This window comes from Muntiacus reevesi, chromosome 1 (genome assembly GCF_963930625.1).
Source record: "Muntiacus reevesi chromosome 1, mMunRee1.1, whole genome shotgun sequence".
NCBI classification, from domain to species: domain Eukaryota; kingdom Metazoa; phylum Chordata; class Mammalia; order Artiodactyla; family Cervidae; genus Muntiacus; species Muntiacus reevesi.
In genome coordinates this window covers 111690448-111707839 of record NC_089249.1, presented here as the reverse complement: position 1 = coordinate 111707839, position 17392 = coordinate 111690448, and the positions used below count along the sequence as shown (strand labels likewise).

The window sequence follows — 17392 nt, the reverse complement described above, 5'->3', positions numbered from 1 at the left end:
TTTCTCGATAATGTTCTTTGATACTCAGAGTTTACTTTCGAAGTTCAGTTTACCTGTTTTTTGGTTGTTGTTGTTGCTTATCCTTTTGGTGCCAAAGAATTCATATCTAAGAATCCACTGCCATATCTGAGCTCATGAAGATTTATCCTTATGTGCTTTAAAAGCACAAAGATGGCTGATATCCATTTTGAATAATTTTTTAATGTCGTGTATGACAGGAGTCAAAGTTTATTTTTTGCATGGGGATACCCTGTTTTCCAAGAACCATTTGTTGAAGAACCTAGTCTTCCTTATCAATTGGTCTTGGTATCCTTTATTGAAAATCAATTGGCCATAGATGTATGGGCTTATTTCTGAACTCTCAATTTCTACTTCAGTGATCTATATGTCTATCTTCTTGCCAGTACCATATTGTTTTGATTATTCTAGCTTTGTAGTAGGTTTTCAAATTGGGAAATGTGAGTCTGCCAACTCTGTTCTTTTTCAAGATTGTTTTCCCTATTTAGAGCTCTTTGTAATTCCATGTGAACTTCAGGATAATGTTCTCATTTCTATAAAAGACTGATAGGGTTAATAGAATTAAATCTATACATTATATTAGGTAGCTGCTGCTGCTCCTGCTGCTGCTAAGTCGCTTCAGTTGTGTCCGACACTGTGCGATCCCACAGATAGCAGCCCACCAGGCTCACCTATCCCCGGGATTCTCCAGGCAAGAACACTGGAGTGGGTTGCTATTTCCTTCTCCAATGCATGAAAGTGAAAAGTGAAAGTGAAGTCGCTCAGTCGTGTCCGACTCTGTTTGACCCCATGGACTGCAGCCTACCAGGCTCCTCTGTCCATGGGATTTTCCAGGCAAGAGTACTGGAGTGGGTTGCCATTGCCTTCTCTATATTAGGTAGCACTGACTAATAATATGAATCTTCCAATACATGAACATGGGGTCTTTCCATTTATTAATGCCTTAATTTCTTTCATCAACAGATGAATGGATAAACAATGATTCACAGTCTTCAGTGCATAGACTTTCATCTTCCTAGTTAAATTTACTCCTATGTACCATAATGAATTATCACTTAACATCTACCACAAGGATGGCTATTTTTTCTTTAAATAAAAAACAGTAAAGAAAAAAAGCAAAGCAAAGAACAGGAGCTGTTGAAGATGTAGAGAAATTAATTGGAACCCTTGTACATTGCTGGTGGGAATGTGAAATGATGCAGCCGCTGTGGAAAATAGTCTGTTGAATCTACAAAAAGTTAAACAGGGAATTACCATTTGAGGCAGCAACTCTGCTTCTAGGTACATACTCAAAAAAATTAAAAGCAGGGACACAAACAGATATTTGTATGTTAATGATCAATGATCACAGCAGTATTATTCATGACAACCAAAAAGTAGAAACAACCAAAAAGACCGTAAACAGATGAGTGGGTAAACAAAATATATACATATACAAATGTATATTATGCAGCCACAGTAAAAACTTCAAAAATTCTGATATTAATGCAATGCTACAACAAGGATGAGCCTTGAGAGCATTATGCTAAATGAAATAAGCCAGATACAAAAGGATGAATATTATATGATCTACTTATATTATACAATGGAGGTTACCAAGGGTGAAGAGGTGGAGGTGGAAAGGAGAGTTATTTTTTAATGGGTATGAAGTTTCTGTCTGAGATGGTGACAAAGCTCTAGAAACACAGTAGTTATTGTCATACAACAGTAAGTGTATTCAGTGCCACTGAGCTGAGCACTTAAATGGTACATTTTATGCTGTGTCTATTTTACCACAATGAAGAAAAAAATTGTCAAGAAGAAAAAAAGTGAGTGAATATGTTAAGTCAAAGAAGCTAAACACAAAAGCCTCATACCTTACAATTCCATTTATATGAAATTCTAAAAAAGGCAAAACTACAGTGACAGAAAGCAGAAAGGCTCCCGGGAGTAAAAAGGTGAAATGAAAAGGGACAAGAAGGAAATTGTGGGGGTGATGGAAATGCTCTATATTTTGACTGTGAAGGTTATACAACTAATGTCAAAACACATCAAACCATCAATTTTAATTTTAATTTGATGAATTCCATTGCATGTAATTTATTCCTCAATAAAGTCTATTTAAAAAATTAATGAGAAAGACTTGACATGGCTTAGCCTTATACAATTATTTTAGAAAAGAAACCCAATCCTTGAGTATCCAAAGTCACAAAGCTAGCAAAACAGGATTAGATTTCAGTTCCCTATATGAAATCCAAAGTTATTTATATATATAAAATGACACTACTGGCAGTAGAGGGTGGTGGTGGTGGTGGTTGATTATACTGGTAATTCAATATCTCCTGCTGGAATAAACTTGAAAACCTTAGAGAATTTTGAAGACTTCATGATGTTGTATTGGAAGGTTGTAATCAAGACATTTAGCAGTGTCAGTTGGTCAGTTTCAAGGAGTAGTATTCTCAGTACTTTGCAAAGAAATTACTCCATTTGTCAAAATTCCAATAAGATTTTGTATCTTTGGATCTTAAACACATTCTGCCTCTGAAGCAATATCAAAAGAGACTAACTACTTTTCCATAGGCTCACCTCTCAAATACTTAAAAATGACTATACCTATGATGATCTTTAAAACCTTCTTTAGTGGAATCTAAAAATATCCAGGGACTCCACATACAGACTGCCATAATACAGTCTGTAAACATTACACATGAGTTTTGGTATTCAAACTAGATACACCACCACTAATTTTCCACAAGCTTAGAACTGGATTACTATACTTCTAGAAGACTATACTTGAGATTAGAGATGTGGGGAGTCTCATTATATTACTGGTAACTCCTGATTCTCAATCAATTTCAAGGTTTTGTTACATAAAGCATCACTAAGATATATCTTTAAGATTTAAACTTCAAGACAAAAACTATAGATTTTTTTCTAAGAGATAATCTTTTAGTTTCTTATTCTGAACGACTGTTTAAATATTTTGAAATCTTGACTCACCATTAGCATATTACCTACATTCCTAAAATATTTCATATATAAACCTTAAACATACCTTGTATATGAAGATTTAAATAATATATATTTGAAGCACAGGTTTAGGAGACAAAGACCTCTGATATCTCTTCAATATGAATAGCCGTTTTGACACAGTCACTTGTAAAACCACTTGTTTACTATTTGCATCTGTATTTATCTACTTTGTCAAGAATGATATCATGAGAGAGACTACCAGTGACTTGTAAGAATTTTTGTTTATTACAGAAATAAAGTTAGTTTGTTATGACCCGACTACCAATAACTTTTAAGAATTTTTGCTTATTACAGAAATAAAGTTAGTTTGTTATGACTTATACAGAGTAAATTAGCTTTCAGTTAATAGAAGTTATTTTTCTATTTATTCACAAACCAGATGCTTCAGAAATTTTTAATGAAGCATTATCAAGGTCACTGATCTTTTGAGATATCCAGCCATTATTACTTAGCTGTAGTTGCCAACCTCAAAGCCTTTATTTTTGTTTGTTTGTTTGTTTTTGTTTTTCCATTTATTTTTATTAGTTGGAGGCTAATCACTTTACAATATTGTAGTGGTTTTTGCCATACATTGACATGAATCAGCCATGGATTTACACGTGTTCCCCATCCCGATCCCCACTCCCACCTGCCTCTCCATCCCATCCCTCTGGGTCTTCCCGATGCACCAGCCCTGAGCACTTGTCTCATGCCTTTAGTATCTCTTATTTTGTAAGATCCTTTTTAAAAAGTAATATTCCTGTGATCATCCTGGAAGTTACTGATTACCCAGGGATATACACTTTACTTTGAAATTGAAATTTTAACCAAGGCTCTGATATTTTCACCTATTTTTGTGCATTGCTGTTTTATACGCCTGCTTTACAGTTTATTTCAGTTTAAGAGAATGCTTGCCTAGACGGTAACAAAATTGAAGGAGAAATTTGCTTTCTACTTGCTGTATCATAGGCCCTCAGTATGGGTCTATCTTGTCCCTGAAATAGAGTACAAAGATTCTTTTTGTTACACTGGACTATTTTCAAAAGCTTCAATTCATTCTGGCTGTTTTTGTCTGCCCACTTAACTCTTTCATTATAAACCAGTATTTTTTTATCTTTGATACACATCTATCCACAGGTCTTATTATTTGAAAAACTATGTAAAAAACTAATAATTCATGATTCTAATGTATTTTATTAAGACTGTAGCTTATACTAAATGTAAACACAATATTTATCTTTCCTCATGACAAAATCAGATGACACTGATAACTCAGTTCAGCTTATTTCTCAGCATGACCTCTCAATTCTCTTTTTCCTGTTTTTATGCTTTGATATTACTGATATTTCATTCAAAGACAAAATAAAACATCTGAGTTCCCATTTTTTTAGTACAGTTAGCCTTCCACAGCCACAGGTTCTGCACTTGCAGATTCAACCAACTGTGGGTTGAAAATATTCAGGAAAAAAAATTCCAGAAAGTTCCAAAAAGCAAAATTTAAATTTGTCACACAAAGGCAACCATTTACATAGCATTTATTGGGTTGGCTAAAGAGCTCATTCAGGTTTGTAAGATGGTACAGACATACCTGAATGAACTTTTGGTCAACGTAATAGATTGTACTAGGTATTATAAGGAACCTCGAGATAATTTAAAGTATATGAGAGGATGTATGCAGATTAAATGCAAATACGATGCCTTTTACAAAAGGGACTTGAGCACACAATAATTGGGTATCCTCAGGTGTCCTGGAACCAGTCTTCCACAGATAATAAGCAATGAATGTATTCTTTGACCGCTCTTTTATTCAGTTTTTGGTAACCATATTCAATTAACATAATAAGAAAAATTGTATGTTTTTTTCAATTACCAATTTCTTTTTTTGTTTTTAGTTTTCTGATTTTCTTGCTCAGAAGATAATACCATTTCTTAATTTTTCTGAATAAAAATAACATCCAACTTTGAAGTCATTCTCTTTGTTTTACATATAGCGTTCTAGGTTTAACACTTTTTCTTCCTATTCCTGTTACAATCCAACTCTTACTTGAAAACAGAAAGCTGAAATAAGAAATAATATATTCTCAAAGATAAACAGCTGGCTTTTCTTTTTAACTCTCATATAGTTGGGTTTTTTTTAACTTCCAAATTTTTGATTAAGATCACACTGGTCTGAATTTGCCAATGGAAAACAGTATCTAAGTTACAAAAGATACCTGAGGATAGTTCTATGAGCAGTAGCAGTTTACTACTGTAAGTTAGTTAACATAATATTTTTAAAATCCTTTTTTTTTTTTTTCATTTTGACAATTTCTCTCTTCTGGAAAAAACTTAAGCATACAACTGAACCCATAATTTAATGTCCCGATGTATGAGGACTACAGTATTTCTAAGACATAAATCACCATATTATCAAAGATCTAAATGAGATATTACATATTTTCTATATGCTAGGTAGTATCTTATGTACACAATTAACAAAAACTGGCAAAAGATTTATGAATTAATCTTTTAATTTGTAAAATGAAAAAATGCTTTTTATTAAAACAGATATCTAAAACCTTAAAAGCAGTTCTGACGAACACCACTTATTTTCTGTGACTTAAAACATAATGTAAGGAAACAAAATAATACCCATTTCTAACAAAACTGTGTAAACAGAAAAAAAAAAATGTTAGAACGAGGAGTCTTTAGGCCACAATAAGACCCCTAAGTATTATAAAACTTAAAATTGATTAAGAATTCAATTACAGTAGAAAACAAAATTGTTAAAAAACTAGAGCACAGAAGTTGTGCTTAAAAAAAAAAGTTTAAAGGAAGGGGATGAGGAAGGTGAGAAAAAACACTACCAGACTCCTTACCCATTGCTGTTGGTGCTGGAGCTTCCTGATGGTATTTTCAGCTTGCTCCAGTTTAGCACTGGCCTCATCACTCTGCTGTTTGATGGTGGCCAGCTCCCGTTTTATGAGGTAGTTTTCCTCAGCCTCCTGGGCTCTTGTCACTTGTCCCTTAGGACATAATTTTTGTGTGTGTAAAGCAATTTAGGATAGATTCAAGAAAGACTGCCTTTGTGAGGTTTAATTACTTACTTTGACATGTTAAAAAAAAAAAATCATCTCAGAAAACAGAACAACCTAAGTAATCATTAGCCAGCAGCTAATTATCGCTCCAGCAAATTTTGGGAGACTCAATGAAAAATTCATCTGATAATCTTAAGAACAATTCCTCTTTCAGTCAATAAAAATTCAATTCATGCAATATTACTGTACATGCAGGACTAATGTTTTCAATGAATAGTGGTTAATTTTGCAAAACTCACTTATTGCCATTTTGGAATAAATACTTTAAAATAAGGTTAGCTCTAAAACGTGCAAAAGACGGGTTTATTTTAATAAAAGTAACACATTGTTATCAAAAATTAAGTTTACACCCATAGATACCACCCCAAAAATTATTTCCAGAAAAATGCATGTAAAATTGCATGCATTAAAATATGAATTTCTAGGTTTACAACTTCCCTTAGATGTTAGAGAAAATGCTTTAAAAAAAAAAAAAAAAAACTATACCTGTATCAATCTATCTGCCAAGGAAGCACTTTCCTACAAAAGGAAAAATTCAGATAGGAATATAAGAGACAGAAATAAAACAAAGGTGATAAAATTAGGAATAAGAAGAAACAACACATACCCAAATTCCACCTACTTTTCATTGCAGTTAAAATGGACATTTAGATTTTAAAATGGTTTTTTATTGTATGTATTTCTATTCTTAAAGAAAAATATATCAAAATAAAGATAAACGGGAGAACATCATGTACTTCTAGGAGAAACCAAACACAAATTCCAAGAGGGTTTTTTTCATAATTTGGGACAAACCAATATCTTCTTTTTAAAGCATACTTTTAAAGTATTTTTAACATTATCCATATTGTCAAATAATTTATATGAAAGGGAGAAGGAATTTGAGTAAGCAATTCCACTTATAAAGTGTGACAGCAATTTGTGCAACAGCAACTTCCAAAGAAACAAAGCAAGGAAAACATGACAAATGATATTAATGAGCTCAACTGTAATAAACTCTAGCAATAACAGAGTAAGTAAACATTGTGGTTATGGACTTTAATTGGTATCTAAGTATTTACAGGATTCTAAGTGCTAAAGAACACACCCAGGCCAAATAAGCCAGCAAAAAAGTATTTAATTTTCTAGAAGCAAAATCCAAACTTAACACTTTCCAACAGCACCTTTATTATTCTCAAGCTTCGAGGAAATAAAAACACTTTCTCTGTGAAAATGTCTTACTCCAAAGATAAAAGACCACCTAGAAAGAGGTATAGTTTACTATAAACTGAATATTTAGTTTAAAATATATATATATGTATATAAAATTAAAATGACTTAAAGACAATTAAGAGCACAACCTTTTGCAGTTACCAAAAAAGCAGAATTATCTTCAAAGCAACTCTAATAAGATGAAGGCATTATATCCTTAATATAATGTACCTGCAATTATTATACAACAAAAATATGTATGTAATAAAATCCTGTCCTTCTGCTATGCTATTTAACATGAAACCATCAATATTCCAAACAAAAGAAAAAATGCAAATAATCTGTATCTTCATTCATTTTGTTCCTAAATATTGACCAATCAATTTTCAGGGAAGATTTTAAGATATTTGGCAATATCATAAGGAGTATTTTTTAAACAACTAATTCTTATCTTTGGTAAAAATAAAAAAAAGCAAAACAAAAAACACACCAAGGGTTTGTGAATTGGGACATCTTTAATAAAACAAGTGTCTTAGACTATGCTTTTAATACTCAATATATTCTTACAGCACCAAGAAGAAGACTACAAAAGACGTTATTTCAAAAGCATAATAAGAAAAATAACATAGAATTGCAACATCTACCCAGTTATTTTATATGAAATAGAGAGGAAAAGGTAACAAGTGTTATCAAAATAATTCTAAGAACCAAAAGGTTAGGCACAATTCCTGAATTGAAAAATCAACAAACTTCATGATGAGTTTTTATGTAAGGAATTAGTCATTTTGACTAAACTTAAAAGCAAGCCTAGGTCTTAAAGAAATCACTGCCACATTTAATATATGTCTGGACAGTCAGGGCAACATTTGAAAGCCATTTTTAAAATACTACACAGAATGGATTCTCAATTAGGTTACCCCTGAAGAACACACTTTTGAAAGATTATATAATGAAAACAAATAATATTAATATGTTATTCTATTAATAACCTTAGCTTGAAACTTTGACCTCAGAGTTCAAGGACTAGTAATGATCAATTTTTACTAACAAGTTATTTAGTTTAGTAGTAAGCTATGCAAGCTAAGCAGTCAGTACCACAATTTTGGAGATGTGCTAGATTTTTGAGCCTTTATTTAAAGTAGAAAAGTTATTGTGAATTCAACAGACGTTTACAGAAGTAGCAATTTACTTACTTTTTCTAACGTTTCAATGCGCTGTTTTAAAAGTCTATTTTCTGTTCGTAACCTCTGCAGAAAAAAACAAAGCTTTGTTTGCAAACATTCCTGAGAAGGAAAAATGACACCTAAATCATAGTCCATAAAATGTACCACCTTTAATAAACATGAAAAGAGTCTAAGGAATGGCTACATTATCATCTGTGGAATTCTTAAAGGCTCAGAGTAAGAAATGCATGGAAAAGGAAATGACCATTTTTATCATTCTGCTTATGTCTGAATTTTAAATATAAGCTAGAGTACGTACAGAAATAATCTCTTTCTTTTCTGTACCTAGCAAAAGGACTCATAATCAGTATTTACTTTTTCTTTTTTTTGGCCTCACCTTGCAGCTTACAGGATCTTAGTTCCTCGACCAGGGACTGAACCCAGGTCCTCAGCATTGAAAGCACAGAGTCCTAACCACTGGACTGCCGGGGAATTCCCAGTGTTTTCTTACATGTCTTAACATCCCCATTAGATAGAAAAGATTCTAACTCATTTATCTCCTACAAAGACAACATAAATAATAGTCAATTGTCTATTATCAAATAAGAAACCTGAAAAATGTATAGGATAAATATCAAATTGTCAGTTTAAAACTAGATCGGCCTCCATTTATAATGTGCTGTACATGCAAAGTTGCAAATTTCCACTCTGAAAATATAATGAGCTATTTTCATCAAATGAATTATTTATCATGAGTTGTTTCAAACTTAATTACTACCATTTTCCTATAGTTAAAAGTAAAACCTGATTAAAAAAAAAAACTCTGCACCTAATTATTCAATGCCCAACTCTCAAAACACTTTTCAATTACTGCTATTAAGTATTAAATCTAACATCCTATAAATTAGTGCAATCACTATGGAAAACAATATGGAGGTTCTCCAAAAATGAAAAATGGAGTCGCCATTTGATCCTGCAATCCCACTTCTGGGCATACGTATCAAGCGTGTGTGCTTAATTACTCAACCATATCCAATTCTTTGTGACCCCATGGTCTGTAGACTGCCACACTCCTTTGTTCATGGAATTCTCCAGGCAAGAATACTGGAGTAGGTTATCATTTGCTACTCCAGAGGATTTTCCCAACCCAGGGATCAAACCCACATCTCTTGCATCTCCTGCACTGGCATGTGGATTCTTTACCACTGCACCACCTGGGAATCCCCAAATATATCAAGACAAAACTGTAATTCAAAAAGATATATGCACCACTATGCTCACAGCAGCAGTATTTACAATAGCCAAGACATGGAAACAACCTAGATGTTCATCAGCAGATGAATGGATAAAGAAGATGTGATACACATACACAATGGAACATTACTCAGTAGCCATAAAAAAGAATGACACAATGCCATTTGCAACAACAAAGATGGTCATACTATGTGAAGTAAGTCAGAATGAGAAAGACAAATACCATATAATATCACTTATAAGTGGAATCTAAAATACAACACTAATGAACATATCCATGAAACAGACACACAGACAGAAAGAGCAGACTTGTGGTTGCTAAGGGGGAGACTGGGGATGGGAAGGGATGGACCGGGAGTTTGGGACTAGCAGATGCAAATTATTACACACAGGATGGATAAACAACAAGGTCCTACTGTATAGCAGAGAGGATTGTAGTTAATATCCTGTGACAACATAATGGAAAATAATATGAAAAAGAATATATATGTGTGTGAAACTGAATCACTTTGCTATACAGCAAAAATTAACACAACACTGTAAATCAGATATAAAAAAATCACTCTACATTAAAAAAATCATCTCCTTCTTGTTTAGTCTACCAATATAAGTCATCCCTCCATTTTGCCGTCACTGTACTTTCAAACTTCCTCTTACCTTTCTGCACCAATTTGCTTTAGAGCACAATCCAACCTTCTTTCAACCTTACTTTTCTCTAAATTTCTGCTAAAAATGTCTTCCTCAGAAATTTTTCTATGATTCGACCTATTATTTTGTCAGTAAGGACTAAAATGGCACCCCACTCTAGTATTCTTGCCTGGGAAACCCCATGGGCAGGTTATAGTCCATGGGGCCACAAAGAGTAGGACAAGACTGAGCAACTGAGCACATAACATATAAAATCTTGTAACAAAGAAAATAAGACTATAAATTATTGTTCTTTTATTAGGTAAACCATAAATTGGAATATATGTTAGAGTTATTACAAAGATAGTTTGCAAATTAAATTTTCTTACTCTATTCACTAAACTATATTTAGGTGATATGAATAGATATTACCTTATATGTGATCTCAGACTACAAAATAGTTTGAGGAGAATAAAGTACTTCTTGGCTACTTATATTACATATAGTATAATGGTCTACACAAATAAACAACTATTAAATGCTGCTAAAGTCTGGAAAGTTAAAGAAATAAACATGATTCTCAGTATCTTCTCAACATATTTCTTGAAAAAAAAGTAGCATTTTGTTTACTCTAAAAGACTTAGGAAGTAAAGTTCAACCAGACAATTGAGAGAATAAAGTTAATATTACACTCAAAAGGATGATAAAATAATAAAATTTAAAACTAAAAACACTCACTTGGATTTCCCTTCCCATACCATTTAAATTTTCTGAAATTTTGCTATAAATAAATCCTAAATTCATTTTCCCCTACACAAATATGTTCCCCTATAGCACCTACACAAATATCTAAATATCACTTTTATCATCAATAAATCAACAATTCCTCATTTGTGTGATATCCACTTCCTGAGGAGATGGAAAATATATAATAGCCTTTATGAGTTATTAAAGACTGTTTCAGGGTTACCTTGACAGTATTTTAGCAATTACAGCTTTTCAAGGTTTCCCTGGTGGCATAGTGGTAAAGAATCTGACTGCTAAAGCAGGAGACATGGGTTCAATCCCTGTGTCAGAAAGATCCCTTGCAGAAGGAAATGGCAATCCACTTCAGTATTCTTGCCTGGAGAACCCCATGGACAGAGAAGTCTGGTGGGCTACAATCCATGGGGTCGCAAAAGAGTCAAACACGATTTAACCACTAAATAACAACAACAATGGAAATACAAGGTACCACAAAACTTTATATACAAAGATGGTAACTATAAGCATTATTTTTTAATGATGAAAACAACCTAAATATCACAAAATCATGGAATATTAGTTTCAAACAACTCACTCTATTCTTTCCAGCTTATCCATTTTATGAAATAACCCAAATTCAATAGTATCTTTTTTGTTGGGATAATCCATTGATCCTACCAAGTTTTCACTGTCTCTCATTCCCTAATATCCTTTCTTCCCAAAGTTCAATTTCCAATCACTGCAGACTCTCCCCTGCTTTTATTTCCCCTATTCCTTCTCTCCTTTAGTAGTCAGCGTACTTGCCTGAGAAACCACCACTCTGGATCAACACACTAACAATTCTGATGATGCTGTGAAAGTGCTGCACTCAATGTGCCAGCAAAATTGGAAAACTCAGCAGTGGCCACAGGACTGGAAGAGGTCGGTTTTCATTTCAATCCCTAAGAAAGGCAATGCCAAAGAATACTCAAACTACCACACAACTGCACTCATCTCACACACTAACAAAGTAATGCTCAAAATTCTCCACGCCAGGCTTCAACAGTACGTGAACTGTGAACTTCAGATGTTCAAGTTGGATTTAGAAAAGGCAGAGGGAGCAGAGATCAAATTGCCAACATCCACTGGATCCCTGAAAAAGCAAGAGACTTCTAGAAAAACATCTACTTCTGCTTTATTGACTATCCACTGCACAGATCACAACGAACTGTGGAAAATTCTTCGAGATGGGAATACCAGACTGACCTGCCTCCTGAGAAGCCTGTATGCAGATCAAGAAGCAACAGTTAGAACCAGACATGAAACAACAGACTGGTTCCAGATTGGGAAAGGAGTAAGTCAAGGCTGTATTTTGTCACCCTGCTTATTTAACTTATATGCAGAGTACATCATGAGAAATGCCAGGCTGGATGAAGCACAAGCTGGAATCAAGACTGCTGGGAGAAATATCAATAACCTCAGATATGCAGATGGCACCACCCTTATGGCAGAAAGTGAAGAACTAAGGAGCCTCTTGATGAAAGTGAAAGAGGAGAGTGAAAAAGTTGGCTTAAAACTCAACATTCAGAAAACTAAGATCATGGGTATCTGGTCCCATCACTTCACAGCAAAGAGATGAGGAAACAATGTTAATGGCGACTATTTTTGGGGCTCCAAAATCACTGCAGATGGTGACTGCAGCCATGAAATTAAAAGACGCTTGCTCCTTGGAAGAAAAAATATGACCAACCTAGACAGCATATTAAAAAGCAGAGATATAACTTTGCCAACAAAGATCTGTCTAGTCAAAGCTATGGTTTTTCCAGTAGTCATGTATGGATGTGAGAGTTGGACTATAAAGAAAGTTGAGCGCCAAAGAATTGATGTTTTTGAACTGTGGTGTTAGAGAAGACTCTTGAGAGTCCCTTGGACTGCTAGGAGATCCAACCAGTCCAACCTAAAGGAGATCACTCCTGAGTATTCATTGGAAGACCCGATGCTGAAGCTGAAACTGCAATACTTTGGCCACCTGTTGCAAAGAACGGACTCATTTGAAAAGACCCTGATGCTGGGAAAGATTGAAAGGAGGAGGAGAAGGGGACAACAGAGGATGAGATGGTTGGATGGCATCACCAACTCAATGGACATTAGTTTGAGTAGGCTCCAGGAGTTGGTGATGGACAGGGAAGCCTGGCGTGCTGCAGTCCATGGGGTTGCGGAGAGTCAGACACGACTGAGTGACTGAACTGAACTGAACTGATCTACATAGCAGACCAGGGTGAGTCTTCCACCTTTGCGCTAAACCTCATAATCCTGCTCATTCCAGCAATTGTCCTGACAATCATACATCATGAGCGATTCCCATTTAATTATTCCATCTTAACGAAAAAGGAAGGAAAAACAAATTTAAAATATCTTCAAAATCACTACCCTAAGCATACTGTTCCACTTCTTTCTTTCTTATAGCAAATTCCCTGAAAAATACCTATATTCTCTAACTCCAATTTTTCCTAGTTCATTCTAGTCAAGCTTTAGTTTCCAGCACTTTTACTAATCTATTTCCACATTGATGAACTCAATTATTATTTTGTCTTTCTCATTAAACAAAATATTTCTTTAGCATTTGACACAGTAAATAAAACTCTTCCTCCGTGAAACACTTTTTCACTTTTTTTTTTTTTGGCTCTTCACTTCTAGGTGTTACATTTCCCTGTTGTTAAGCTTTGCTGATTAGTTCTTGGTCTTCCTAGCTTTTAAATGTTGACATGTTCTCAGGCTTAATTCTTGAACTCTTCGGTTTTATCTATATCCATTCCCCAGTTAATCTCATCCACTCTCATGGCTTTTAATACTGATATGATTGTGTCAATACTGTCAGATTTGTATTTCCAGCCTGTGCTCTCTTAACGCCAATTTCAAATATTTTGAGGAGCTACCTGAACAGCTCCTAGGCATCTCATACTTAATATAGCCAAAACTGGAGCTCTTGATATACCTTCTCTATACTTTCCCATTGCAGGCACTGGGAACTGCATTCTCCTAATTGCTCAGGACAAAGTCCTAGATTCCTATCCCTCTGACACCTCCACATCACCATCCAATCATTAACACCTCAGTCCAAGCCACCACCTCCTCTAGCCTGCATTACTTCAACAGCTTTCTACTTATTTCCCTTGATTCTGTGCCTACCCTCTGCAATATGCTCTCAACACAACATCCAGAAAACTACTGAAAACTTAAAGTCATACCTAGTCCTTCTCTACTGAAAACTCCAACGGCTCACCAGAGGAAAAGCTAAAGTCTTCATATGTTCAGTAACGCCCTATATTATTTGTAACATGCAACATCTTATGTCTTATTACTTCCTTCATTATCATGCTGTCCCATCACTACTCCTTATCAGCACTCTCCTGACCAGACTCAGCTCTCCTTTTATATCTAGCTCCCTCACTTCCTTCAGGTCTTTATTCAAAGGAAACCTGGTCAATTACTCTAAATTTTTAATCCAAACACCATCAGTTTATTTGCCCTTCCCTAAGATTTTTTCCCCTTTGTTTAACACTTATCACCATCTAAAATACTGTACATTTTACCTATTGTATATTTTCAACACTAGAATATAAGTATCACGAGGGCAGGAATTGGTCTGTTTCATAAACACATCTCAAATGCCTAGAACAGTGTTTAGGCATGCAGTAGGCACTGTAGATATCTGTTAAATGAATGATTTCTTCAATAAATTATGCTCTTGTTTCCCCACTGGATTTTATTAAGTAGATACTCATTTTTTAATGAAAAGCTTTAGCCACAGAAAAATTGGCATACAAGTCCTTTTAGATAACAATACATTAAAGTCTCTCTTGGCAAGTAGCACAATGTATACACGTAAGAACATGCATGAATCTCACACTAACCCAAATCAGACTTCTAACCCTTGGCAATCTTCTATCAACATGTCCTTGCGTGTTTAGTCTCTCAGTCATGTCCAACTCTTTGAGACCCCATGGACTGTAGCCCTCCAGGCTCCTCTGTTCATGGGTTTCTCCAGGCAAGAACACTGGAGAGGGCTGACATTTCCTTCTCCAGGCAATCGTTCCAACCCAGGGATCGAACTCAGGTCTCCTGCATTGCATGTGGATTCTTTACCATCTAAGCCACCAGAGAAGCCCTCTATCAATATAACCACTAGCATATTATTTGAGCTTCCTGAACCTTAGTTTCTTCACCGAAAGATGAACAATCATTTCAGGAGGTTACAGAAGATTAAAAGGAGATAATGTATATAAATTATCCTTCATATATTAAGTGTTGAATAAATGTCTGAATACTAGTATTTTATATTGATTGCTTAATATAATTTCTGAATGACTTAAATAACACTTGTCATGTTTGTATTATTTATGTCAGGCAGTGAAAACAGACGTTTTATATATATATAAAAATATATTTTTTATATATATGCTCTAGTTTTCAGCATATCTGGAATATCTCATAATTTTTAAAGTAAAAAAATCCAAATCTGACTAATAACCAGTCAGAATTTCTAACTCCTCTTCACAGGACTTAAATCTCTATGCCCAAAAGCACAAATTTAAACATAAATTCATAGGTCTATTTTAAATAGAGCAGGGGATAAAGGCTCTTCATTTTTAAAGATCTGTGGTTTACCCCCATATAAAGCTAGAATTTTAGTATGTCTTACCTCCTCCCCCTCGGGTAGAACATCAAGAGATTGGAAGAAGATACTGACAAAGGTGTTTCTATTAACAAAAAATTTCACACGGTAAAATGTAAAATTCACCATATGAAATCATTATTAACAAAATCTTCCTATAACACTTTCAGAGAAAGAATGGAAAATACTTGAAAGTCACCTTCTTGATCAAGAAGCTGACAGATAGAATTCTTAGCATAAAAGTTATTGACCTGAAGGTCAAACCTTAAACATATGTCATAACATCAAAGAATGATCTTTTACTTCTATATCAAAATATCATCACAACTTCTTTATCCACCTATCTGCTGATAGACATCAAAGTTGCTTTGTTGTCTTACAATAGCCATGTCCTGGCTATTGTAAATAGTGCTGCAATGAATATTGGAGTACATGTGTTTATGAATTATGGTTTTCTCAGAGTATATGCCTAGAAGTGGGATTGCTGGGTAATATGGTACTTTCATTCCTAGTTTTTTAAGGAAACTCTATGCTGTCTATAGTGGCTATATCAATTTACATTCCCATCAATAGTGCAAGTGGGTTTCCTTTACTCCACATCTGCTTCAGCATTTACTGTTTGCAAATTTTTTGATGACGGCACTTCAGACAGTGTGGGATGATACCTCATTGTAGTTTTTATTTGTATTTCTCTAATAATGAGCCATGTTGAGCATCTTTTCATGCGTTTGCTGGCCATTTATGTTTTCTTTGGAGAAATGTCTGTTTAGGTCTGCAGCCCATTTTTTGACTGGATTTTTTTGCTTTTCAACTATTGAGCTGCAATGAGCTGATTGTGTGTTTTGGAGATTAACATTTACAATAGCCAGGATATGGAAGCAACCTATGTGTCCATTGGCAGATGAATGGATAAAAAAAGTTGTGGTACATATATACAATGGACTATTACTCAGCCATAAAAAGGAACGAATTTGAGTCAGTTGAACTGAGGTGGAAGAAGCTAGAGCCTTTTACACAGAGTGAAGTAAGTCAAAAAGAGAAAAACAAACATCATGTATTAACACATATATATGGAATCTAGAAAAATGGTACTGATAAACCTATTTGTAGGGCAACAATGGTGACACAGACATAGAGAACAGACTTGTGGACAGTGAAGGAAGGAGAGGGTGGGACAAATTGAAAGAGTAGCACTGAAACATATACATTACTGTATGTAAGACAGATAGCTAGTGGGGAGCTGCTGTGTAACAGGAGGGAGCCAACCAAGTGCTCTGTGACAACTTCGAGGGGTCGGATGGAGCCGGGGGAGGTTCACCAGGGAGGAAACATGTGTTTACTTATGACTGATTCATGCTGCTGTACAGCAGAAATCAACACAACATTGTAAAACAATTATCCTCCAATTTAAAATAAACAAACTAAAATACAATATCCACAAATTACAATAAAATGCAAAAAAAAAAATCACATAATTATCATCATACTATTTGTGAAAAGAACAATATAAGATTATCTCCCAAAGGCTTTTAAGAACCAAAGCAAGAAAGTACTAGTTTAACAGAATTAATTCCCTTGTAAAAGGGACCTTGTGGGAGGGGAAGGGAATGTGAATAAAGAAGTGGCATTACCTATTGATAAGAAAGGCTCCAAGAATACATGGCTAATTAACT

At 34.5% G+C, this 17392-nt stretch overlaps 1 protein-coding gene across 4 annotated transcripts in view; it reads right to left on the bottom strand.

Annotated features, from left to right (window-relative positions):
* The window catches only part of EVI5 (ecotropic viral integration site 5), a 223122-nt gene that overhangs the window by 102964 nt on the left and 102766 nt on the right, over positions 1–17392 (bottom strand). For 2 of the 4 annotated variants that reach the window (XM_065908661.1, XM_065908652.1), the window contains exons 11-13: positions 8471–8524; positions 6573–6605; positions 5868–6014 (exon numbers count right to left, since the gene is read on the bottom strand). In XM_065908661.1, coding sequence (XP_065764733.1) covers positions 5868–6014; positions 6573–6605; positions 8471–8524 — 234 coding nt within the window. The remainder of the gene's footprint in view (positions 1–5867; positions 6015–6572; positions 6606–8470; positions 8525–17392) is intronic. The other 2 variants (XM_065908670.1, XM_065908678.1) reach the window with 2 other exon arrangements.